Source organism: Haliotis rubra, unplaced genomic scaffold (assembly GCF_003918875.1).
Source record: "Haliotis rubra isolate DU_JTF1 unplaced genomic scaffold, ASM391887v1 Scf301, whole genome shotgun sequence".
NCBI lineage: Eukaryota > Metazoa > Mollusca > Gastropoda > Lepetellida > Haliotidae > Haliotis > Haliotis rubra.
In genome coordinates, this window is record NW_025766971.1 from 762,438 (window position 1) to 790,185 (window position 27,748).

Below are 27,748 nucleotides of genomic sequence, written 5' to 3' on the forward strand. Positions count from 1 at the left end.
AACATCCGTGAGTATGACGAAATTGTAATTGTATTGAAATATGGAAGAAAGTTTACAAAACATCCGTGAGAGTGACGAAATAGTAAAGTAATTGTATTGAAATATGGGGAAAAGTTTACAAAACATCCGACAATATTTATATGTAAACCTTCTAGCTTCACAAACTTGTGATGTATCAATGGTAATGATAATAAGAGAAAACACAAGTACGAAGTGTTTCGTTTCTGACTGATTAGTTAATCATTTCTTATCCAACCACATTAAAAAACAACAAACTACCACTCTGATTTGGAACAGCCGCTCTGACGGCCACATCACTGTAAGAGCTAATATGCTATTTTTATATTCACAGAAATGTGTTTTTATCAATCATTTTTAGATAATTATATTTGAAATTATAGGTTACAAAATGTAAAATTGTGGTTACTGCGATACTAAAAGGATCTGCACCCAGTTCTACATTGAAAACACAGCATGTCTTTTAATTACTACATGAGGACTTCTACACCATATGGAGCCACGACTGTGTATACAAGGAGTTACACTGTTAAGACCGATACAAAATCAACAGCTGTCATCAACAATTAAAGTTCAAAGGGGGTAGATTGAACCCTTTCCTCGGGAATTAAGACCAAGACAATGAAACCGCTAATCACTGTAGCTGCATGGCACTCTGTTGGTTGCATAACGCTGGACTGACATCGGATTACAGTCACGTGATAGATAGATAGATATTCTTTATTTCCTCCAGTGAATGAAGATACAATGTGATATGATATAATCGGATTACAGTCACGTGATAGATTAAGTCGCTTTTCTATCTTTTTAAGTAGAGAACTGCCGTATAGCAGATTAAAGCTGACACGTACCAAGATAACAATGTACAATACAAACAAATGTATCCTTTGAAATGTTTTCACAGAAAGGTAAGAGGGTTTGGCACCAAAGACCGTGTCATGTTGGCGACTGTACGAGCGCTTCTGCATGGTGAATCTGATTTGGAACTTTGATGTGGCTTGAGAAAAAAGCTATTTAAAATATCTACAAAATATCTTAAAACATGTTAAAATATAAAAAAGCCTAACATTTTAAACTATTTAAAACATTAAAACAATATATATTGAAACATATCTAAATTTTAAAAATATTTAAAATTTAAAGAAAATATTTAAAATTTAAAGAAAATGTACATTTGTAAAATATTTATTTTAAAAATTTGTTAAAAATATTAAATTTTTAAATTTGTTAGAAATATTAAATTTTTAAATTTGTTAGAAATATTAAATATTCTAAAAATATTTTAAAATTTTAAAAAATGTAACAATTATTTTAAAATTGCTTGCTGTTTAACGCCACAATCAGAAATAAAATCCAGCTACAGCCAAGTCAGCGAGCCTGACCACTCAACCCATCAATCGCCTCTTACCGCAAGCTTGGGTTGTTGAACACCAGTTCTTGTCCGGATCTTCACGTGTATAAGTAAAGATAGTGCAGAAATATATTAATAGGGCCGAAAGACAAAACTGATATATTCTCGTTATTATACAGATATAACATGCTTCCGAAATATATAATTACATGTTTATGTTTTTATTACTTGTAACGAGACAAATGACATGCCCACAGAGTAGCCTGCTCAAACGTGACAACAGTTCCCAGTGCTAATCTGTAGTCGCCTTGGGCCGTGTCAAGCAAACAATGTGGATAGAGATAAGCGGCCATCGCCACCCAGCGGTATAATTACTACAATCGTCAATGCAACGGCGGTTAGTGTTAAAATAAACACCACTCTGTCTGCCATTGTATCGCTGAACCACATATATCCTTCAAGTCTGAAGATGTTTAAATCGCACATGGAATACATGGTCACTGTGTCCATGGACCACTGACCAGAACGTCGGTCAACCAGCTGCTGTGGGACACACTCACCTGTTGGGGTCACCTGGAGATAGTCCCTACCTGGAGATAGCCCCTAGGAGCTAGAATTGGGGAGAAAATAAGGATATACTCAAAATGGCTGGTAAGATCTAAAACAGTCATCATTTATCCAATGTTTATGTTTTTCATTTTGTTTTTAGATATGTGTGTGTATGTATGTATGTTCCTTGCGTTCATAAGCTTGACTCACACGCTCAGACAACTTGGACAGGTTTAAAGAACACACATGTGATATTGACAAACTTTATGGATAACAGCTCTAGCTTCTTTTATTTCGAGAAATAAACTATAGAAACTATAAAAGAACTATAAACGTGTAAACTAGAAGTAGGTTTAGTTCGTGAAATTAAAGTATCTCTATCGATATGTCGCACTCACGAAATAAAATAAGTTGTTATCCATATAGTTTGCCAACATAGTACTTCTAAAATGCCACTAAAAACAGTTAACGCCCACTTGTACACATTCGTCTTTTTTTCACGGGTTATTTTGTATGTCGGTATTTAGTTTAATTTTAGACTTACGCAAATCCCCAAACAATGGTTTGTTAAATCAGACTTGCCCCTTTAAAGGGTAGAATTACTTAACACCTGTTACATATCTATCTCAGTTGAAACAATAAGTTGAAATCTGCATGTAAACGAATTCAGCATGAAACCAGCAAACAATACATAAATGTTGTACAATTACCGATGGTATTCTAAAATTTACAAGGTTTATAAATCAATACAAATTACACCAAAGGAATACAATAACAGTACAAAATGGCGGGACAAATGAAAATGGCACTACAATACAGTATACAAACGGTGACAAGAGCAATAACGTCAACGACCAAGCTACCAAATCAAGCCTTGGCTGAGGATCCAGGGCGAAAAGTGATCTGCACTAGTGTTGGGAATTGGTTAAAATCTCATAATTGATGATTAGTTCATTACAACCGATCAATCATCGAAAATAATTGGTTTGCGTCATTTATCATATGTTCCTGTTATCTTTGTTAATGCACACGGGGCGGTGGGGTAGCCTAATGGTTAAAGCGTTGGCTCGTCACGCCGAAGACCCGGGTTCGAATCCCCACATGGGCACAATGTGTGAAGCCCATTTCTGGTGTCCCCCGCCGTGATGTTGCTGGAATATTGCTAAAAGCGGCGTAAAACCAAACTCAGTCAGTCAGTCAGTCAACCAAGTAATGCACACACAAAAAAAAAAGTAAAGTGTTAAAACACAAAAATAAATAAAAACATGTAGTAATTTGGGTCTTTTGCAAATTGTACAAAATCCATTGGCAAATTTCGCATATTTAAATGATGATTAGTATGTTAGGAACACAGATTTCCTGGATTCTTTAAGATAAATTCAACCATGACTTGGAACGAGCTTTTAGTGCTTATGAAATGTAAATTAATTGACACAGACAAAACCAAGCTTGTGTAAAATATTGTTGATGCAAACAAGTATTCCCAAATTGGTTGTGTTCGATTATGAGAAAACACAATCGATTGCTTGGTCGTTTAGGCACTGCGACTAATCTTCGATTATTTCAATTAAACGGACCACCACTAATCTCCACACAACTGATGGTCTTGATCTGTCTGTAAAAGCTTCCAGATAACAAAGGTGGACCATTCCGGCTGCTTCAGAAGCTCCAAGACTACTGTTCACTCCAAATCTAGATGCAGTAACTACCACACCACTGTCCTATCCTCGGCCCCGTTTCACAAAGCTGTCGTAGCGTATCTCCTATACTGTAACTCCAAATCTAGATGCCGTAACTACCACACCACTGTCCTATCCTCGGCCCCGTTTCACAAAGCTGTCGTAGCGTATCTCCTATACTGTACCTCCAAATCTAGATGCAGTAACTACCACACCACTGTCCTCGCCTCGGCCCCGTTTCACAAAGCTATCGTAGCGTACCTCCGATACTGTAACATAGACTTACGACAGCTTGTTAAAGGGGCCCCTGAATCTTAACAGAACCAATGTAATTCACTTACAACACTGTTTTATACAATGAATTGCACTGCACGTAACGCATTCATGGACTTATCAATCAGTATAGTCCATTAGCAAGGCTATTCTCGTATGATATTGGAGCATACTTCAAACAGCAATACTCAGTGCCTTACCAAAACAGGGGAGGTAACAATAATACTGGACATTGCAAACCACCAAATAAAACCATGACGTGGGTTATCATTATCTTATAATAGGCCGCTTTTACAGACGCATGTGCATATTTTACTGACGCTTCGCTGACTAGTCCATGACCCTTTCTAGATACTACGTCCATTCGTGACCAACTTTTATTCTAAGATAGCGACTCGTGCCCCTCTGAAAGATTTCATATTGGCGTAGGAACATCAGAACTATTTTTTAAACAAGAATGATAACTCTATTCCTGTTTGATTCCGGGATTCAAGCCACCGAAGTATTCATCCATATACTGCTGTTTTTGTTTTTGCTCATTTATTTTAAAGAATTAAACCTCCTTGATACAACTAAAAGGAGAAAAACATATTTTTAAGGACATATTCTGACGTAACTATAGTATGACCAGAAATTATTGAGAATTTTAGGAATATGTTTAATTGGATTTCTAGTATAAACAACCTTGACCAGCTATCAAGTGCTTGGTTTCATTCAAGAGAGACAACTCCGTTAATCCTTTTCATTAGTTTGTGAAGAGTTATCCCCCTTTGTTTCCTTGCTAGCAGACGACATTTTTAGTGATCCTCAGTATGGATGATTTAGAGAAAAGGAAGTTGATTTTAGATTATTATAACAAAAACATCAGATCAGCTAAAGTGATTTCAAGAAGAACAGGCATCCTTTGTCCACTGTTTATCGTGTTTTGAAAAATATTGCAAATGGATATGGCATTATTGAGCACCAGGGAGGCGCAGGTAGGCCTAGAAAATTGACTGTCGGTGACAGGAGACGGCTTGGTATTCTTGTTTCTAAAAACAAACGAAGGAGTTTAGAAAACTTAAGGCTGGATATGATTGATAGAGGAACTGTGGCTGTAAGGAGACAATTAGAACTGAGCTGCATGCAATGGGTTGGCAGAAAAGTCGAGGAATTCCATCACCGATCATGAAACCTGAACAAAAGGAGCGAAGGTTGAACTGGTGCTTACAGCGTAGAAATTTTAACTGGAACAATGTGATTTTCTCAGATGAAAGTTCTGTGTGGCTGTTTCCTAATGCACTGAAATTCTGGACCAAACAAACCGAAAAACCTTTGTATCAGCGCCCAAAGTACAGTCCGAAATTTAACGTGTGGGGTGGCATTTCTGTGTTAGGGGCCACGCCCCTCTGTGTATTTGAAGGGAATATGAACAGTGAGCGGTACACAGATATTCTCGAGGGACATTTACTTCCATCTGCTCACATGTTCTATGGAAATTTTTGGATTTTCCAGCAGGACAACGACCCAAAACATCGTTCAAAACATTCACAGGCCTGGTTTCGGACCCAAAATATGACATTATTCGATTGGCCAAGCTATAGCCCTGACCTAAATCCACCAATGTTTGGGGACTTATGAAGGAAAGTGTCAATAATAAACATATGACAAATATTGCCGAAATGAAAGAAGAGGAGGTCCGATATTGGGACAGCATGGACCACGACCTTCTAACTTCTTTGATTAGTAGTATGCCCCGCCGCATTGAAGCCTGCATTGCTGCCCATGGTGACTTGACAAAATACTAACTGTTCACCTGTCTTTGAATCTGGAGTTATGTTCTGCTAATATTCACATTTAAAACGTGAGTAATGAGTGAAATGTTTTTTTAAAAATTACAATCTTTAAAGTCTCAATAATTCCTGGTTGTACTGTAATACGAGATGTTCACTTTATATTTCCAATTATATTTCTGAAAAGGGTTTAATAATCACAAATAGGATTTGTTTTATTGAATATGCAAATAAAATGTATAACAAACCCAGCTACATTAAATCACAAAGCGAAACTAGAAAATGACTTTCTCAAACTGAACATACGTGTAACGTTGCTGACATACCCCAAGTGGAATTTTAAATGAATTCGCTGAAAAATATATGAATGACCCCAAAAAATATTCCCAGAGATGTGAAATATATGCCCAATATTAAAGTTGATTAGATACATACAGATATAATATTAAAGATTTATAATTACATTTCCTAACTGACTCAGTTCGTCAGAAATACACTCAGTTGACCAGTGAGAGCTGTTATGTCAACAAACGCACGTGCGTGTATTTGAATCTCTCACCGTCAATCGCATGATTCTTATCAAAAACTTCACATTAGACAGCACAATTCTGTTAGCTACGTCCTTAGTACTTTCAATATGACGATAAATGATTTTTTACCAAAAGTGAACAATAACATAATGCCATAAACGATTTAAGTAGTCGGGATTATTTTTATCAAAGCAACGCAGTCATTTACTCACGTTCTTATTGGTTTGTCGTATTTTCGCACATAACAAGCATCGAGACGGGAACGAGTCTTCTTGGAGGTTATGGAAATGGGCGAGTGGTGACGAATAGGGTACATGTCTTCTTGGTGGTTACGAAAGGGGGTGGGATGGTGGAGGGTGGAGTGGTGACGAATGCTGTTTTTCGGTTACATTATAACCACAGGAGAATAACCGTTGAAGCCATGAGACTACCCAGAGCCTGATTTGCTATAATGCTACCCATTGTTATAGAACCAGGTTTAAGTCAAGATACCACCCAGAGCTAGGTAATTTATAAATCGTTCATTTATATAGCACCTAGCATCCATCTGACTTGTTGCTCACTGGACGCTGTAATCAGAATCTGATTATTATTATTACCCCGGATAACCCAGCTGGCTGTGAGGCGCTAGAAGGTTAATAGTCACATGACTTTGTCTAACCGTGTACTCATTTTCTGCTGGGTAAACAGAGGCAATTTTGAACAAACTCACTTGCCTAAGGTGAGACCACATGTATCACATGTGCTTCGTTGTGGGGTAGGACTGAAGTCCTAGAAACTGTCAGGAGTCAAGCTGCCAAACACTGTCACTTATGCAAGGACACTCCGCGTTCGACGTTGTTCAACTTCAACTGATTTGTGACCTGAGCTCTACGCCACAGCGCCTACGGTAATGACAGCACTAGTGTATTGCAATATACCATATAGTGTTTACCCGTATCTTACCACCTAGCGTTAGGTTACTCGTTATGCTACTACAAGGTTTAATTCACCCCCAGTTGTACCCGGTGTAATCCCAGGATGCAATAACGTAACGGATTATCAACTGTCTGATCACAACGATAGAATTATAGATAAGTACACACTTTATGGATGAACAGCTTCGCCATTCAGGTGATGCGACGTTTCGATACTGATTCTTGTATCGTTGTCAAGCAAGCAAGCACTCAGCAATTTTCCAGCTATATGACGGCTATAATCGACAGACAATCAGCGATCACCATAATGAGCATCGATCTACGCAATTGGGATACAATGACATGTGTCATCCACGTCAGTGAGCCTGACCACCCGATCTCGATAGTTGCCTCTTACGACAAGCATGGGCTGCTGAAGATCACTTCTTACCCGGATCTTCACGAGTAGATGGAATACGAAAACTGGAACGTTTTCATTGTGGAAGACGGGAATCGAATTCACTAGAACACTAGTCAGGCACCCTAACCGTTAGACCACGGAGCTTATTGAAGGTGAAGATTGTAGAATGTTCGTTTTAACAGGTGGCGATAACTAAGATCTGATTCTGTTGAGACTGGTTCAGCGTAAATGTCCTACCGAGAAATATTTTACGAGCGTTTCATTAGACGTCGTATAACACTTTCATGCAAACTTTATTTGCTTCTTGCTTAACGCCGCAATAGCTACATCATGTAAATAATAATTCATCGTAATTATTCGAATCTCTACCAGACAATCCAGTGATCAACAGCACGAGCACCGATCTAGGCAATTGATATGCAATGACAAGTGTCAACCAAGTCAGCGAGCCTGACCACCCGATCCCGTCAGTCGCCTCTTAGGACAAGCATGGGTTGCCGAAGACCAATTCTATCCGGGTCACAATGGACATGTAGCTTCTGTTGACAGAGCAAAGTTACAAATGATAATTCTATAGATTTAACTTTCAGTTTGTGATCATGGATGTGACACAAGGCTATGTTACTAGTCACCCTGTCGGATATTATATAGTTCATAAAATATTATGAATAATTATTTTTTCAGGTTCCCCAACACACACAAATACGACAAACAAGGCAGCGCGCGCACGCACGCACTCACTCACCCAAACACTCACTCACTCACCCACCCAAACACTCACTCATATAAAAAAATGTACTATGATATGTATCAGACCACTACCGGAAGCTCCTGGACCGCAGTGATGACGAGTTAGAGCTGGACACGGCTGATCGCACCTTGGACCCTCCATACCACCCACCAGCGGTGGAGATGCACGACTTGAAGAACAAGAACCGCAGGGCTCGTCTCCATCTGGACATCGACCCACGGTACCGGTCCAGGCAATGCTGCTCCCCTGCTATATGTGCCGTGGCGGTGGCGTCACTCCTCCTGGGGGTTGGGGGTGGGTACCTCGCCGGCATCTTCACGCGGGTGTCTCTACAGGCTGTGATGAAGCCACGCATAGAAGCATTAGGAACATGGCGGACCAAGTTCACAGACTATGGTGAGTTGTATGCATGGTTTAATGGTACTTTATTTACCGAACCGATGACATGTGTCAGCCAAGCCAGCGAGCCTGACCACCCGATCCCGTTAGTCGAATCTTACGACAAGCATGGGTTACTTATTTCCTCATAAGATCAGAATCGGAAAGATTTAAAAGAGAATTTAATAATAAGAAAATGAGAGCTAATTTAGAAAGTTAGGTTTGTTTGTTTTGTGTTGTTTGTTGATTGTTTAACGCCGCTTTCAGAAATATTTGAGCTATATGGCGTCACCAAGCTCTCAAATACACCAACAAATCAACAGGCAAGAAATCGATAATTTCGATGGACATATCCAATGTCTATTTTACCCCTCATATTCCACTAATATATTCTTTTATCAGGCACGGAGTCATGCATCCGTCTGGCAGATGCAGATGGTGACGGGTATGATGACGTCATCATTGGCCTCGCATTCGGAAAGGACGTCAGCTTCATGTTGACCGAAGACACGATGGACCAGTTCTGCAAGGACCAAGGTACGGTCTCATTTTTTTTATAAATCAGCATGACACGGCAGGTATCAGCAGCATCTATGAGTGTTTTGTTTGGTTTGTGTGCTGTTTAACGCCCCACTCAGCAATATTCCGGCTATATGGCGGCTTATGTGTGGCGTAGGGGCGATGGGTTTAACCCAGTGATCGAAATAACTTCTTGGCTGGCTGAGTCTGGCAACTTTCGTGTCGGGCAAAACCCCCGTGTCGGTCTGCCTGAAAAATCCTCCCTTTTGGAAGCTTTGTATGACTAGAATATGTATTTGAGGCGGCTATCGCAAAATTTGTCGCTATTATAATGAAAATGTAATTTTAGATGATAAACCGATAAGGGGAATTGCAAATTTAACAGGCTCTTTTCAAATGTCACAGGCTGGGGATGTGACTGAGTATTTAATTTCATGATTGTTGTTTTTTATTTGCTGAATTTATTCACATTTGAAACAATAATAAATGCAATTTATGAGTCAAAGTGCGGGCAGGCAACTTTCAAGACAGGCAGGCAAAATTTATTGGTCACCTGCCCGACTGTCTGGTTGAGTTTGAAAATTATTTCGATCACTGGTTTAACCTTGCGGTTAAAGCGATTCATCCATTCGTGACCAACTCGTGTTGATTCCCTCGACCGTAGCTTCGGTTTCCCCATATGGGTACAATGTTTCAAGCCCATTTCTCGTGTCCCCTTCGCGTCTCGTGCGGAAACATTGCTAACAGTGGCGTCAAACCATACTCACTCACTCTATGACCAAAGGTATAAATTCCGCTATCCGTGTCGGACAGGATACGCTGGAAGTGAATTCAAATCTCAGTATATTACTGATCATAACCTCGTTAGGATGAGAAAGCCACAATAACTCGGTGCGCCTAGTGGCTGCAAGAGTTGTATACTCCCCAGGGAGTTGAGATTGATAATACGATGTGCCGTTGAGATTGACATCCAAAGATCGAGGGGAAAATACAAGCGCCTTGAGCATGCACTAGTTGCGTGGATATGTGCGCTATATAAATATCCTATAATAATAATAATAATAATCATGACCTTTTCTCCAGTGGATGACCAAATGGTTCAAGACGTCCTCAGCTTCCACATGTGAGTTCGAATCTGGTTCGATCATGCTCCGTGATCCTGGACGACACCAGCGTTCATCACCTTCGTCAACATGGTGTACGGCGACGACTTTTGTCATCTAGTCCCATCTTGTACCAATACACCGCCATGAAACTGTAAAACTGTATAGAGCGTAGTTGGACTCACTCACGTTTCTTTGTTACTTGTACTTCTCCCCACTGTTCTAGGTATGGAGACACCGTGTGCCGGTGCTGTGGTCGCTCTGCGGGGCTACGACGGGAAGCTGTTGTGGCAAGCCAAGACCTATGCTGAAATCTTTGAGCTCAACTGTCACTCCATCGACGTCAACAGGGACGGGGTTAACGACTGCATAGCCACGGGACGACTTGGCGACATCAGAGCCATCAATATCAGAAATGGTAAAATACTGCTACTGAAACTTGATTTTTAGTCTAAAAGAGAAATTTCGTAACTATACATATTTAGTGTGATGCCAGAAATATTAATTTGCTGCTGCTATTACTACTACTGCTACTACTACCACCACTACTTCTACTACTACTACTAGTACTGATGCTGCTACTCCTTCGTGGTACTACATACAATACATGGCACTACAATATATCGAAGAAAGGCAATGCAAGTCTAGCGATTACCGCAGTTTCCGAAAATAAAGAAACTACTACTACTACTATTACTACTACTGCTTTACTACTACTACTACTATTTCTACTACTACTATTATTATTACTACTACTGCTTTACTACTACTACTACTACTATTTCTACTACTACTACTACTATTATTACTACTACTGCTTTACTACTACTACTACTATTTCTACTACTATTATTATTTCTACCACTACTACTATTATTATTACTACTACTGCTTTACTACTACTACTACTACTATTTCTACTACTATTATTATTACTACTACTACTACTACTACTACTACTACTATTTCTACTTCTATTATTATTTCTACCACTACTACTACTACTACTACTACTATTTCTACTACTACTATTATTATTATTACTACTGCTTTACTACTACTACTACTACTATTTCTACTACTATTATTATTTCTACCACTACTACTATTATTATTACTACTACTGCTTTACTACTACTACTATTTCTACTACTATTATTATTTCTACCTTTACTACTACTACTACTACTACTGCCGCTGTTGCTCCTACTGCTACTTCTTCATTAATGTCTTGCTATTATTATGTGTATTATCGATATCCATAATTTAAAACATTTTCTTTCAACTGATACAATTATAAAATCATCAAAAAGGGTCTTCATAGACATTTTATGGCGCTTCAACCAATCATGCTCTTTAGTTGAACAGGATAACCGAGAATAAGATCTTTGTAAATGAGATTACAACCTTGGTTACATGTTTCGTTCTATCAACACGTAAACTATGTTAAACCGTTCTCCATTTCTGGCTTTAATGAGCATATTCTCTTTTTCTGCTGTATATTCTACTTCTTTAGGAACTATCTTATTGACGGCTTCACAGGATCAATAGATACCCGTATATATGGCGACTAATACCGTGTATACCACGGTCTTTTTGTGGAATAAAATCGACATGATTTATGAAATATAATTGTCAAATATAGTCAAAATTTTGTATTCACTGCCAAATTATCTTTTATGACCAGCGATCATCCCGTTTATCAGATAGACATGTCTTATTAAAGCTTACCTTATTTGTACTGCAGGTGAGATTATGTGGGCCAGTGACGGTAACAACTTCAACCGCGGATGGAACATCTACCACTCGGTCGCTCTGCCTGACTTTGATTTCGATGGTGTACCGGAAATTGCCATTGCGCATGGCGGAGATCCAACTGTAGCGGCTGAGGTTACTAGCTTGTATCATTTTAAATCTAGACTAATGCCTATATAATCAAGATGACTGCTTGTGCATAATTCAAGTTTATTGACGTATCTGACTCGTTAACGAATGCCTTCGGATAGCGAAGTTGTTTAAGCGTTTGCTCGTCGCGCCGAAGGCCCGGGTTCGATTCCACACATGAGTACATTGTTTGAAGCATATAACTAGTGTCTCCGTGGCAGTGCTGGAATACTGCATAAAAAGGCGTAAAACACTCTCTTTCAATCACTACCGATAAGCCGAGGTTACTATGCTTTAAACCGAACTTTTCGTCTCATGGTTAAGTCCCTTACACTGTCTTGAGAGTGGGTTTAACTTGTTGGTAAAAATCTCCAGGTACTTTGCAGTCAGACTAGTGCACTTGTTTTTTCAAAACTTTGATGCGGAGAGTTAAAGGTGGACCCATCTATTTGGCATTGGAGCGTCACTAATTTCTGTATTAGCTCTGGTTATCCATACTGTGAGTGGATAACATTATGAAATTTTTTCACCTGACAATAAAAAACAACAACAAAAACCAAAAACAAAGAACAAAGAAGAAGAAACAAACAGGAATAATCCATAGATTCCCTGTATCGAGAATATCACAGTTAAAGCTATGAACCATGACCTAGTAAGAATTCGCAGTCGGGTAAAGTTTCCAGGGGACAGAATTGCGGTATTATTGATATTATTATTATCTAACGACTATTGTTGGTTATCTGTTCCTCATAGCCGCCATGTTTTCCTTTCAGGTCCATACGAGGCACGCTGGTTGGCTGATGATGTTGTCGGGGGCAACAGGACAACCAATCGGACGTCCGCTAGAAATGCCCGAGAACAAGGAGACCTACTGTGCACCTGTTCTTCACACGTTACGAGACGGATCCCAGTACATCTTGTACGGGAGCGGAGGCGAAACCGTGGGAGGTTGGTTGAACGATAGTCAAATCAACCAAAAGAGGAAATAATAATTAATCTTAATGAGCTTATTTGAAACCATGACGAATAGTAATGTTTCCTAATATGAATATATGTTAATACGTTTATAGCAATATTCCAGCAATATCACGGCTGTCGACACCGGAAATGGGTCTGTACACATTGTACCCATGTGGGGAATAAAACTCGGAACTTCGGCGTAACGACCGAACACTTTAACCACCAGGCTACCCCACCGCTCCTTCCTAGTATGGAAACACAGGCATTAAGTGTGTTTGCGTTCCTATTTTCGTCCAGGTTCTCGTATATTCATCTTAGATGTTGACATGGTCGGCTTTCATGATGCCTCTGCCAAACTTCCTAATGCGTTGGTTGTTGGATGTTAACAAACCAGACAAAAGAAAGTAAACAGACATCTTTTATAGTGGCCTAAAATGAAATCGTTATGGACGGTGATATATCTGAGACAGGATTGACAGGTGCGTGTAAACCTTTCGCATATAACAGGCAGGCAAAAGAAATGAGCACACCTTGGTTTATCGTAGCTTCTTAACGGGGCGGTGGGGTAGCCTAGTGGTTAAGCCTTTACTCGTTAGTCGTTACACTGAAGACCTGGGGTCGATTCCTCACAATGTGTGAAGCCAATTTCTGGTGTTCCCCGCCGTGATATTGCTGGAATATTGCTATAAGCGGTGTACCACCAAACTCACTCACTGACGAAATATGAACCAATAATAAGTTGCTTATTACAATACTTATATATCCTAAATTACTCCATCTCTTGTCCTGGCACCCTACAATTATGTAGCTTAGTGATGGAGACTCGATTCACTTTTTGTCTGTCTCCGCCACGATATGGCTGGGCTATCGCTAAACCGGCGTAAAACCCAACTCACTCACTCACTCTAAGGTTAACACAGACAATAGAAGTGGAAGTGCAGATAATTCCTGAAAATATACGAGTGAGTGACTTTAGTTTTACGCCGCTTTTAGCAATATTCCAGCAATATCACGGCGGGGGACACCAAACTGGACTTCACACATTGTACCCGTGTGGGGAATCAAACCCAGGTCTTCGGCGTGAACGAGCGAACGCTTTAACCACGCTGCTCCACTGCCCCTGAAAATATAAGCTGTGGAAGGAGGGTTTATGTAACGACAGGATCCGGACTACAACTTTCCTGTACATGAACGAAACCCTCTCAGACACTAAATATTCATGTCATCTGAAAATTTTCAGGTTTGTTTCTGGCTATATCGGTCCCTGACTTCTACCGGTATGTGCAGAAATACCCACGTGAACAGCTCGTGCCCAACGTCATAGGAGAGTACTCACAATGGGGAGCGAGGAATGCAGGGGATGACGGTGTAATTGAAATATTCAGGTGCCAGATTATTTTATTTTGTGTTTTTACCTGTGTGTGAATTATATACAACAAAACTCCGTTAACCCGGACGGTGTTGTTGCCACTGAAATTGTCCGAATTAGCAAGTGTCCGTATTTCCGAATAATTGTTCTGGTAATACAGAAATGGGCCCCTCCACTGACCGCCCAGATTATGGGGTTTCCGGTTACACAGGTTTCTGGTTAACGAGATGTCAGTGTGACCTGCTTGTGATTCCTGCTTCTTTATCTTAGCCCACTTCCCAAAATACTACCCAGTGATTGACAGCATGAGCATCGATCTACGCAATTGGGATACGATGACATGTGTCATCCACGTCAGCGAGTCTGACCACCCGATCCCGTTTATCGCCTCTTGCGTTGCTGAAACATGGGTTCTAACCAGGATTTTCACGTGTGTGTGTGTGTCTGTGCGTGCGTGTGTATGTGTGACAGAACTTGTCGAAAGTCTCCAGCATGGATCAAGATAATTGCCGCACAATTTATCAAATATTCAGTAGTGTTGGGAATTGGTTAAAATCTCATAATTGATGATTGGTCCATTACAACCGATCAGTCGTCGAAAATAATTGTTTAGCGTCATTTAGCAAATGTTCCTGTTATCCTTGTTAATGCACACACACACAAAATAAAAAAAATAAAGAAAAAACATGTAGTTCTTTGGGGTGTTGCAAACTGCACAAAATGCAATTGCAAATATCACATCTTTAAGGGATGACTAGTATGTTAACAACATAAATTTCCTGGAGTCTTTAAGATAAATTCAGTCATGACATGGAACGAGCTTGTATTGCTTATGAAATGTAAATTTAATGACTCAGACAAAACCAACCTTGAGAAAAATATTGTTGATGCAAACAAGTGTTCCAAACTTGTTTGTGTTCGATTATGAGAAAACATGATCGATTGCTTGGCGCGTTTAGTCACTGTGACCAATCTTTGATTACAGTATTTTAATTAATCGGACCGCCACTGATGTTCACATAAAAAAAAGGTTTAATCCATTTTGTAAAATGTTGGAATGGTTTCAGGTCGCCTGACAAAGGCGTGATGGTCCCTCCAGTGCTGATAGACATGACAGGCGACGGGGTCAAGGACATTCTCATGTCGGCCTTTGACGGCACCGTGATTTTGTTTGACGGCGAGACGTTAGAAAATCTGTGGAAGATAAAATTTAATGGACGAGAGTCTTACAGGTAATCCGAGTGCATCATGAATCTTAAAGAAATCTTAGAAGCTACACGGGAGATATCCGACTTGTTGAAATATTTGCCGTTGGAATTTCAATTTTTCACGTCCCCATTTCAATGGAGTTTTCCTTGAGCATAAGAAATCTAAAGCCTCTAGTTGAAATATACCATTTAAACTGCACCATATAACAGATACATGGACATATCCTAATATGGAAATGATTTAAACGCAAATGAAAACGATAAAACCTTTTCTTTTTCCATACAATATTTTAAAAAGATTAGTGTTGTTCAATTTCGACCATTTCCGAGATCGAAATTTTCTCTGAATGTTCTTCATACTCATGCTGTTGATCACTGGATTGTCTGGTTCAGACTCGATTGTTTACAGACCGCCACCATATAGCTGGAATATTGCTGAGTGCGGCGTATATCTAAACTCACTCACTCTACTGTGGTTTTTCATATTTACACTCATACTGATATGTAAAGTTGGTTTTGAAGTGGACAGGAGCTGAGTATCTTGTCTTAATAAAAGTTCCCAGCGCATTCCCTCCACACCCACTTCCATTCCCCGTCCCCTAATATTCCACTGACAGTCCTTCAACATGAGTTTATGAATCACTATCAAAGGGTGAATATACTAGGAACCATTGCCGTCCTCATCGAGGGCACACGTTAAATTCAGAATTGGGGTTTTTGAAATCACAACTCTATCGATTGGCGGACACAGTTGCTATAAATTATAGTGCATTCATGACACGACTGATCAACCATTTCTCTTTGTGTTTATGGGCGGTGGGTAGCCTAGTGGCCGTCACGATTTCCCTTATCAGTACAATGTGTAAAGTCTATTTCTGGTGTTCCCTGTGTGATGTTGTGCTGGAATGTTGCTAACTGCGGCGTAAAACTAAACTCACTGTCTGTTTTATTATCTACAGTACACCCGCACCGGGACATTTTAATGACGATGACGTCATGGATTTTATGGTTCACTGGAGCAAGGGGGCGTGGCCGTACTACAACACAACCGATGTAAGTAGAACTCTGACATGTACTAGATGGCATTGTAAACCTGTGGCCATTCCGGAATTTGGTTGTGTGGCACTCACTCTGGTCAACACTCATTTAACATCGTATTTTAGCTTGGCACAACTCACTCGCTCACTGGAACCCACCCACCCACCCGTCCACCCACTCACTCACTCTGGTCAACACTCGTTTAGTTTTGGATTTTAGCATGGCACAACTCACTCACTCACTCACTCGCTCACTGGAACTCACCCACCCGTCCACCCGCTCACTCACTCTGGTCAACACTCTTTTAGTTTTGCATTTTAGCTTGGCACAACTCACTCACTCGCTCACTGGAACTCACTCACTCAGGTCAACACTCGTTTAGTTTTGGATTTTAGCTTGGCATAACTCACTCACTGGAACTCACTCACCCGTCCACCCTCTCACTCACTCTGGTCAACACTCACTTTATTTTGGAATTGGCTTTAACATCATTCACTCACTCACTCGAACCGCCTTCCACCCTACCGCTTGCTCACTCTGGTCCACACTCACTTGTCAGCTTGGACATAACCTTTTAAGGTGTCCTCCCATTACGCAGACAGCCAGTTCGCAGACACCTTAAAACAACAACATTTACGGTTCAATGAACAGATTAGCAACCACCTGTTACCTACACATTATAATGGAATAGTCCACATAAAAACACAAGAAAAAAATGTAATATTTATTTGATAACAAGAATATAATATTTTATAAGAATATAATAGCTTCAAGTAGATATATCCTTTACATAGCAAAACTTTTATCTGTCTTTATAGATCTAATTTATGCTTAGTTATAGCAAGTCCATTAAAGTTTGTGTCTTGTTAGACCAAGTTTTATGAGGTTGGCCACCGCATCTAGGAACTGAAGAGAGTTTTCTCGCCGCGACTCAGTGTGTCTTTGAGCCTCAGGATCCTGTTGTCGATCTCTCTGTAGACTCGCTTGCGACTTGGAGGAGCCCCAAAGTCGAGTTGTCTCAAGCTTGGCTCTGTCAGCCATCTCTATCCTCCGAATTACTTCCACAAAGCAAATTATATTGGGGTGGTGGTGTGGAAGGGATCTGTTCGTCCGACTATGAAAACCTTCCAAGTTGTTGTTGGTCCTTGGTCCTACAGTGTTGTGATGGTTCCAAAGTGACAGTGGGAATCGGGCGTCATAGTCCACCCATGTGACGACCATGTAATCCTTGAAGTCCTCAATGCGGTCAGAGGCTGGGGAGGAGTCCATGGCATCAATCCAGGTGTCTTGAACCTGATCTTGAGGTAATAAGGCAAGGGCAGCTGCTCTCCTGATGAACTCCTTTACTGCTGGATCCTCCTTGTATGCAACTGTGAGACCTAGATCTTGTGTCTTCCTCCACAGGGTTTGGGAGAAGTGGAAGAAGCATCCCTTGGTCTCGTGCATTAGGAATTTCCGTCCCGATGGCTCGGATGGTGCACGCCCAAAATCTGTCTGTATTTTTGCTGGGGCCAGGGGACGATTCAGCTCCTCCATCACCTTCTCCTTGAGGAGGCGGAACAGTCTAACGTAGGTGGTGGTTTGACGATCAGGCAGAAGGGCTAAGACTAAGGCGTATGACACAGAGTTGCAACGGGCATGAATTATGTAAACCTGATCCCAAAGCTCAGGGAAGGCGGTGAAAGTTCCACCCATGTAGATGGTATCGGCTGTCTGCAGCACCTGGACCTGTTCAGTGGTAGAGAACACCAGAATCTTGTCTTGTTCTCCATCACAAAGAAGAAGAAAACGACGTCCATCACTTGTCTCTGTCTGACCTTATTTCTGGTGTAAACATAACCATCCAGAAGAATATGAGGGGCCCCTCTCTGTGACATCAGATGCCATATTGATAACGAACAGATATGTTTTGCAACATTTTTTATATTTGTTGAGTCAAATTTCAAATTAGTCTATTGATAAAATTAATTAATTAATCCTTGTTTTAAACAACAGGTTTAAAAGTCTCTTAAGATCTTTCCTCATACAAAGATCAATTGATACTAAAAACAAAGTGAGAAGAGAAGACAGATTATCATTAACCGGCTACCAAGTTCTGTATAAACACAGTGACAAACCTCTATTCGATAGTAATTGATAGTAAAAACAATTTCGAGAAGAGAAAACAGATTATCATTTAATCACAACAAAGTTTTATTTACACACAACCAAACCAAGCTTCTTAATAACGAATCTGTTACAAGCTCAGCCTCCTCCACTCACTAGACAGTGGACTGTTCCATTATACCCGTAGGTGTTACCCTAATTAACCTTCTTGCTCAGTGTCTGCCAACTGGGTGTCTGTCAAATGGGTGTCTGTCAAATGGGAGATAACCCCTTTTAACACTGTTAAATGGCTGCGTCCATAGCAACCATGATTGTTATCAAACAGATTTGCACGATACACAATTTATGACACTTGAGGACATGAATTCAGTACAGTCGGGGTCAAAGAATAATAAGGAACAAATCACCACGATGCTATCTTTCAAAACCAACAAGTACGAGGACGGTTGACCTAGCAACGGCGTGCAGTTGGTCTACAGGCCCGGCCTGAAGTTAAACGAACTCACTTGAACACTCTCTAAATTATAGCTTGTTCTGTTTGAATACGTGTGGACGGTCCTGGTGATAAGTTAGGCTTTCAGTCTGACAAACAAACTCTTGACCTCAGGGTCCAGGTAACGGTCGTGACCAGTCAGTTGGAAGTGTCGATAATGGATTGTTTTGTTCTGGTAAGTTGTCATGTGACTCTAGGAGACATGAGACCCAGGATACACACTGACGAAATAGGGGCGGTGGGGTAGCCTAGTGGTTAAATCGTTCGCTCGTCACGCTGAAGATCCGGGTTCGATTTCCCACTTGGGTACAATATGTGAAGCCGATTTCTGGTGTCCCCCGCCGTGATATTGCTGGAATATTGCTAAAAGCGGCGTAAACTGACTCACTGACGAAATATGAACCAATAATAACTTACTTATTAATACTTATGTGTCCAAAATTGCTACATCTCTTGTCCTGGCCCATACAAAAACCTGATCCTAAAAAGAGACTAACTGAATCACTTGTCTCAGTGACTTGGTTGAGAGCGTGCCATCGTACCAAGAAGGCGTGGCTTGTCGCTCATGACATTAATCACTGGTTTTTATAAGATTAATAAAGTCCACTGTTCATTCAAATGATGAAGGAATGGGGCGCTAGGGTAGCTTAGTGGTTGAAGCGTTCGCTTGTGACGCGAAAGACCCGGGTTCTATTCCCCACATGGGTACCCCGCCGTGATATTGCTGGAATATTGCTAAAAGCTCACATACTCACTCACCCCATGATGAAGGAATAAGCACATACTCCGAAACGGAAATTTCCATCAGTTATCTCCCTTTTTGAGTCTATATACTCAAGTTAATTTCTGTGGGTCATTATTAGATGATTGATAATTAACAATATTCCAGCAATATTACAGCGGGAGACACCAGAAATGGATTCATATATTTTATCCACGTTAGGAATGGAACCCGGCGTGACGAGTGAACGCTTTAACCACTTGGCTACCTTACCGACCTGTCCGGAATAACGGGTGTCAAATTAGCGAGGTTTCGGAGTTTATGGACGTCAGTTGCGAAGATCATGAAATTTCCTTCCAGATAGTCGTGCTTGATGGCCGTGATGGTTCCGTGCTGTGGAATATGACCACCAACAAGTATGACGTCAGCTCAGATTTGGTGGCTCGTACATCGACCAGAAACAGAGACGTGTTTTTGTTCCGCACCCAGGGGCGAAGAGGAGTTGATCCCCGGGGGACTGGCGCCATACACGGGGCTACAGGGATACAGAGAGTGGTAAGGTGACATGTGTAAGGAGCAAATGTTTGAGTGAGTGAGTTTGGAAAGTTATGTCATAGCATCATGACGTTAGTGAGTGAGTTTAGTATTACGCCGCACTCAGCAATATTCCAGCTATATGGCGGCGGTCTGGACCAGACAATCCAGTGATCAACATCAGAAGCATCAGTGAGTTGGGTTTTACGCCGCTTTCCTTATATTCCAGCAATATCCCGGGGACACCAAAAATGGGCTTCACACATTGTACCCATGAGGGAAACTCTCTCACTCACTATTAATTTGTATTGACACTTATCTCTATTATAGGGACGGTGGGGTACCAAGTGGTTAAAGCGTTCGTTCGTCACGCCGAAGACCCGGGTTCGATTCCCCACATGGGTACAATGTGTGAAGCACATTTCTGGTGTCCCCCGCCGTGAGATTGCTGGAATATTGCTAAAAGCGGCGTAAAACCAAACTTAGTCAGTATCTCAATTGTACTATGTTCGGTCGCTTACCTCCTCTATGCAGCAATAACGTGATTGTTGGTGTGTCCGGCAACACTATGGTAATGACCTGTACGGTCGGTGGGTTCAAGTGTACACAGGCTTCAAATGTACCACGACATGAATTCCTTACAACTGATGTTGTATGCAGTCCACAGCTCGGCGTCCATTTCACCCTGTCTTCTCTCGCCAAACGTACATTGGGCTGTCTGATCTTGTGTTTCACAAGACTTAGCCCGACCTCGTTTTGCGCGTTATTGAACGTGTAACAAGTAAAAATATGTTTCGTCTTGACAAAGACGACCAGGGTATCGGGAGTGCAAATGTCTGATCTTGTGTTTCAATAGGACAGAAATATCTCTATGAAACAGCATTTTGTCACTCTTTACAGAGAGTTGATTGAATTGATTACACTTTCTTTCATAAACATGATAACATAGAGCACTGGATGTGAAAAGTGGTCTGTTGAAACACTAAGCCAATATTAACCTGATACCTAATCACTGGGTGCATGTGGCAAATATATGTACAGCACCCAAAACCAGACACAGATGATAAACACATGTCAGCTTAATACCCTGGACACTATATCAGACACAGATGATAAACACATGTCAGCTTAATACCTTGGACACTATGTCAGACACAGATGGTACACGCATGTCAGCTTAATACCTTGGACACTATATCAGACACAGCTGATACACACATGTCAGCTTAATACCTTGTACACTATATCAGACACAGATGATAAACACATGCCCGCTTAATACCTTGGACACTATATCAGACACAGATGATAAACACATGTCAGCTTAATACCTTGGTCACTATATCAGACACAGATGATAAACGCATGTCAGCTTAATGCCTTGGACACTATATTAGACACAGATGATAAACACATGTCAGCTTAATACCTCGGACACTATATCAGACACAGATGATAAACACATGCCAGCGTAATACCTTGGACACTATATCAGACACAGATGATAAACACATGCCAGCTTAATACCTTGGACACTATATCAGACACCGAAGATAAACACATGTCAGCGTAATACCTTAGACACTATATCAGACACAGATGATAAACACATGTCAGCTTAATACCTTGGACACTATATCAGACACAGATGATAAACACATGTCAGCTTAACACCTTGGACACTTTATCAGACACAGAGATGATAAACACATGTCAGCTTAATACCTCGGACACTATATCAGACACAAATGATAAACACATGCCAGCTTAATACCTTGGACACTATATCAGACACAGATGATAAACACATGTCAGATTAATACCTTAGACACTATACCAGACACAGATGATAAATACATGTCAGCGTAATACCTTGGACACTATATCAGACACAGATATTAAACACATGCCAGCTTAATACCTTGGACGTTATATCGGACACAGATGATAAACACATGCCAGCTAAATACCTTGGACACTATATCACACACAGATGATACACATGTCATCTTAATACCTTGGACACTATATCAGACACAGATGATAAACACATGTCATCTTAATACCTTGGACACTATATCAGACACAGATGATACACACATGTCATCTTAATACCTTAGACACTATATCAGACACAGATGATAAATACATGTCAGCTTAATACCTTGGACACTATATCAGACACAGATGATAAACACATGTCAGCTTAATACCTCGGACACTATATCAGACACAGATGATAAACACATGTCAGCTAAATACCTTGGACACTATATCAGACACAGATGATACACATGTCATCTTAATATCTTGGACACTATATCAGACACAGATGATAAACACATGCCAGCTTAATACCTTGGACGTTATATCGGACACAGATGATAAACACATGTCAGCTAAATACCTTGGACACTATATCAGACACAGATGATACACATGTCATCTGAATACCTTGGACACTATATCAGACACATATGATAAACACATGCCAGCTTAATACCTTGGACGTTATATCAGACACAGATGATAAACACATGTCAGCTTAATACCTTGGACACTATATCAGACACAGATGGTACACACATGTCAGCTTAATACCTTGTACACTATATCAGACACAGATGATAAACACATGCCAGCTTAATACCCTGGACACTATATCAGACACAGATGATAAACACATGTCAGCTTAATACCTTGGACACTATATCAGACACAGAGATGATAAACACATGTCAGCTTAATACCTTGGACACTATATCAGACACAGATGATACACACATGCCAGCTTAATACCTTGTACACTATATCAGACACAGATGATACACACATGCCAGCTTAATACCTTGGACACTATACCAGACACAGATGATAAACACATGTCAGCTTAATACCTTTGACACTATATCAGACACAGATGATACACACATGCCAGCTTAATACCTTTGGCACCAAATCAGACACAGATGATAAACACATGCCAGCTTAATACCTTGGACACTATATCAGACACAAATGATAAACACATGTCAGCTTAATACCTTGGACACTATATCAGACACAGATGATACACACATGTCAGCTTAATACCTTGGACACAATATCAGTATAAAATCCATCTTAGATATAGCTCATGATGTCAATCACTGGCTACAACGATTACTAGGTGCACTCAGTCATTCACTGGTCCATCTTGGACGTGCTGAAACTCCTGGTAAATGTTCAGAAACACGCCAGTCAGTTCCTTGGAAACAAATGAGTGATTGAGTGACTGAATGAGTTGGATTTGGACGTAATTCGGTTATATCAGTACGAATAACGTAGAAGTGGGGCGAAAGCCAGATGTGTGACGTGTAGTGTCGTGGCGAGACGTGGCGTGGGGCGGAGAGGAGCGGAGAGTCGTGAGGTGGCGTGTTGTGGTATGGCTGTGGTATGGATAGGCGTGTTGTGGCGTAGAGAGGAGCGGAGAGTCGTGGTATAGAGGGTGATTCGTGGTGTAGAGTAGAGTGGAGAGGAGCAGGGAGAGGAGAGGAGGGCGGTGAGGTGGTATGGATCGGCGCGTCGTGGCGCGGCGAGGAGTGGAGTAGAGAGTCGTGAGGTGAGGTGTTGTGGTATGGCTGTGGTATGGATCGGCGTGTTGTGGCGTAGAGAGGAGCGGCGTGGCGAGGTATAGAGCGTGATTAGTGGAGTAGAGTAGAGTGGATCGGCGCGTCATGGCGTGGCGAGGAGAGGAACGGAGAGGAGTGGTGTGGAGCTGAGTGGAGTGGAGTGGAGTGGAGTGGAGTGGAGTGGAGTGGAGTGGAGTGGAGTGGAGTGGAGTGGAGTGGAGTGGAGTGGAGTGGAGTGCTAAGCTGCCTCGTTTCAGTGCAGGAAATGTGTTTGCAGCCAAAACAGGACCGTAAGACATCTGATCTTAAAACTATAAATATTATCAAAACCAATGCAATAAAGTATACATTTTGTTGTCAGATTTGAGCATAAATGTTAATCTCCGCCACAGATAAACAGAAGATCCCTAAATGGCGACTCTGAGCTCTATGAACAGGAAGTGCGTTCAGATTCCACCCTGGACGGAGCTCTACTTCCGGAACATCACTTCCGGGACATGCGCTCAGTGGATGAGGACTACATTGAGTGTGAATCGGACCAAACAGTTTACATCGCTGAATCATTTGCCATGGACAGAACAACAATGAAACGCCCTCTTAAACTCTGGGAGTTTAGTTCTCAAAGATATTATTATAGTACGTATGGGTTTCAATGTCTGACATCAATACTTTCCGGAAGGGGTTGGCGGCTAGTTAGCAAAGGCTTCCTGATGTTCCTGGGGAGAGTGTGTAGTTGTATTATTTCTATAAAACATTATTCTAAAGAAAATACTGAAAACAAATACTGACGTTAATGATATCCAGATAAACCGTCACGTTTTATCTGTAGTAGCCTAGAAGCTAAACCGCCTGCTCGTCAACTGGAATACCCGCGTTTAATTTATATATACAATTCGCTTGATTTATATATACAACGTGACTTTAATCTTTTAAATGAAATCCAATAATTTATATCCCAACCGGCATGTCGTAAACCATATGTTGTCAATGTTATCTATACACGGTTAGACGTGTTTGACCTTGACATTTACCTTGCAGAACTAACAGATCTGGACAAACAACTGGTAGATGAGGTCATCAAGAAATATGGGGAAAACTTCACAGCCACTGAGAACGAGGTCCCCTGGTCTCGTGGAAAACGAGAGGCCAATGATACATCAAATACTCCACATTGTATTCTAATCCAACCTGACGAGAGAACGACAGGTAAACGTCATTAAATAATGTAATACAGCGCGAAAGCTGTTTTGAAAAGTTATTAAAAGTGATTAAAACGAAACATTTTAGGCAGATTAAGTAGTTTAAACATTTGTTGGCAAATACTGAATGGATACAACAATTTTTTTTCTTGAATGGATACAACATGCTGCCTAAGCGAGATAAAGCTGTGCATAAACATCTCAGGTTCACGAACAGGAACGGCTGTCATATATACTCATGGAAACAAATAAAGGAACACGTGAAAGTACAAGTGTCCCTTTATTCTTTTCCAGGTTTCTTCACACGGTATGTATTGGACAGTGGGGAAATTCTGGAAATAGATAAAGGAACACTTGTACTTTCATGTGTTCCCTTATTTGTTTCCATGAGTATATTCTCACCCGGACTACGATCTACTTCCAGAACATGATTTCCGGGATATTCTCTCTGTCTTTCATCAACAATTTGTTAATACTTGTATTATACATGGTTTCATTAATTGAAAGACCGTCATGTTGCTTTCATCATCATCATCGTCGTCATCATCTATATTAATGCATTTTCACTCTAGGAGCGGTCGGTGACGTGGACGGCGACGGTAAACTCGATCTCATCATAAACGTCGTGTCTGTTGGAGTTCTTCGCGACGACTACGCCAGATTTGTGAAGATGAAATTTAACGTGGATATCTTCAAGGTCACCCTGAATGACCTTATAGACCAGGAATTGTATACCCCGATTAATGCCACAATGCATGACAAAATGAAGATGCTGAACAATGAAAATTCAATAACGTCATTGACGTTCTTGCAGAAGGAGCGTCAAACATGGGGAGGGTATCTTGGAACGCTTGGGGACAGTATTTTCAGAGATGGTGACTGAGAATCTGCGGATGCACATACCAAATAGTGACACCATTCTTACTTCCAGTAATGTTGAGAAAAACAAATGCTTCCCTGTTACAAACCTGACAAGAAATGACGTGCGCGTTGTTTTCACCCGCAGAGTGAGTGAGTATGATTTTGCGCCGCTTTAAGCAATATTGCAGCAATATCACGGCAGGGGACACCAGACATGGTCTTCACATATTGTACCCATGTGGGGATTCGAACCCGGGTCTTCGGCGTGACGAGCGGACGCTTTAACCAACCACCAGGCTACCCCACCGCCCCGAACCCGCAGAGTGAGTGAGTGAGTGAGTATGGGTTTACGCGACTTTTAGCAATACTCCAGCTATATCACGGTGGGGGACACCAGACATGGGCTTCACACATTGTACCCATGTGGGAAATCGAACCCGGGTCTTCGGTGTGACGAACGAACGCTTTAACCACTACGCTACCCCACCGCCCCAGATCCCGCAGATGTCAGTGGTAGACTTTATAGAAATCCAGATGAGTGATGACTGGCTATTTCATGGAGTTGTATAGTTTAATTTGAGTTTGTAGTTTTATGATTTGTTTGCTTGTTGTTTAACGCCGTTCAGCAATATTACAGCTATATGGTGGCGGTCTGTAAATATTAGAGTCTGGATCAGACAATCCAGTGATCAACAGCATGAGCATCGATCTGCGCAATTGGGATACGATGACATGTGTCAGCCAAGTCAGCAAGCCTGGCCAGCCGATCCCGTTAGTCGCCTCTTACGACAAGCATAGGTTGCTGAAGACCAGTTCTATCAATAGCCATGTTTGCAGTGTATGCCAAATTGAATCTGTTTCGTCGAATAAACGCACAGCAGTATATTTGTTTCTCTCCTCTATATCGGAATTGATGCCAAATGACCACTAGTAAAATTCATGTGACACACGTGATCTCTTTAATACAGGTGAGGTGAAATGGGGTTTAAAAGAGTGAGTGAGTATGGTTTTACTCCGCTTTTAGCAATATTCCAGCAATATCTCGGCGGGGGGAAACCAGAAATGGGCTCCACAATTTATACCCATGTGGGGGATTCGAACCCGGGACGAGCGAACGCTTTAACCATTAGGCTACCCCACGGTACATGTGACACAAAATATGTTATAATTGTTGGATTCTATACAAAACACGCTTTGGAAGACGTATGTCCTTATAGTGATAGTGTAGTTTAATAAGTTAACAAGACATCTGTACAATCGAAGTAATGTGGGACTAGTGAAATATATACTAGGCGTCATTAATCAAGGGTCAAATGATATATAGCACTTGTAAAGATTTGTTTTTCTTAGAAATAATAGGTCTAAGAGCGTCATCATAATGTTTAATGTGTTGACAAACGTGACACATAGTGACAAAAAGTTTAAACAGCTCGAGCAAACATCTGTTGTATAGACCAATCCCCCAAAATGAAAAATGACAAACATAAAGCACTCGGTCATTCAATATCTTGTGTGTACCCTCCC

At 41.0% G+C, this 27,748-nt stretch overlaps 1 protein-coding gene across 1 annotated transcript; it reads left to right on the plus strand.

Moving 5' to 3' along the window:
* The first annotated feature begins 1,728 nt into the window (after positions 1-1,728).
* LOC124282727 (protein FAM234A-like) lies at positions 1,729-26,490 on the plus strand. Its single transcript, XM_046718746.1, has 13 exons — positions 1,729-2,020; positions 8,304-8,636; positions 9,021-9,155; positions 10,467-10,658; positions 11,988-12,130; positions 12,898-13,072; positions 14,325-14,469; positions 15,521-15,685; positions 16,621-16,714; positions 20,380-20,574; positions 24,557-24,800; positions 25,203-25,370; positions 25,936-26,490. Exons 1-13 carry the CDS (start codon positions 2,014-2,016, stop codon positions 26,244-26,246), a joined length of 2,307 nt encoding a protein of 768 aa, XP_046574702.1. The 5' UTR covers positions 1,729-2,013; the 3' UTR covers positions 26,247-26,490.
* The last annotated feature ends 1,258 nt before the right edge of the window (positions 26,491-27,748 follow it).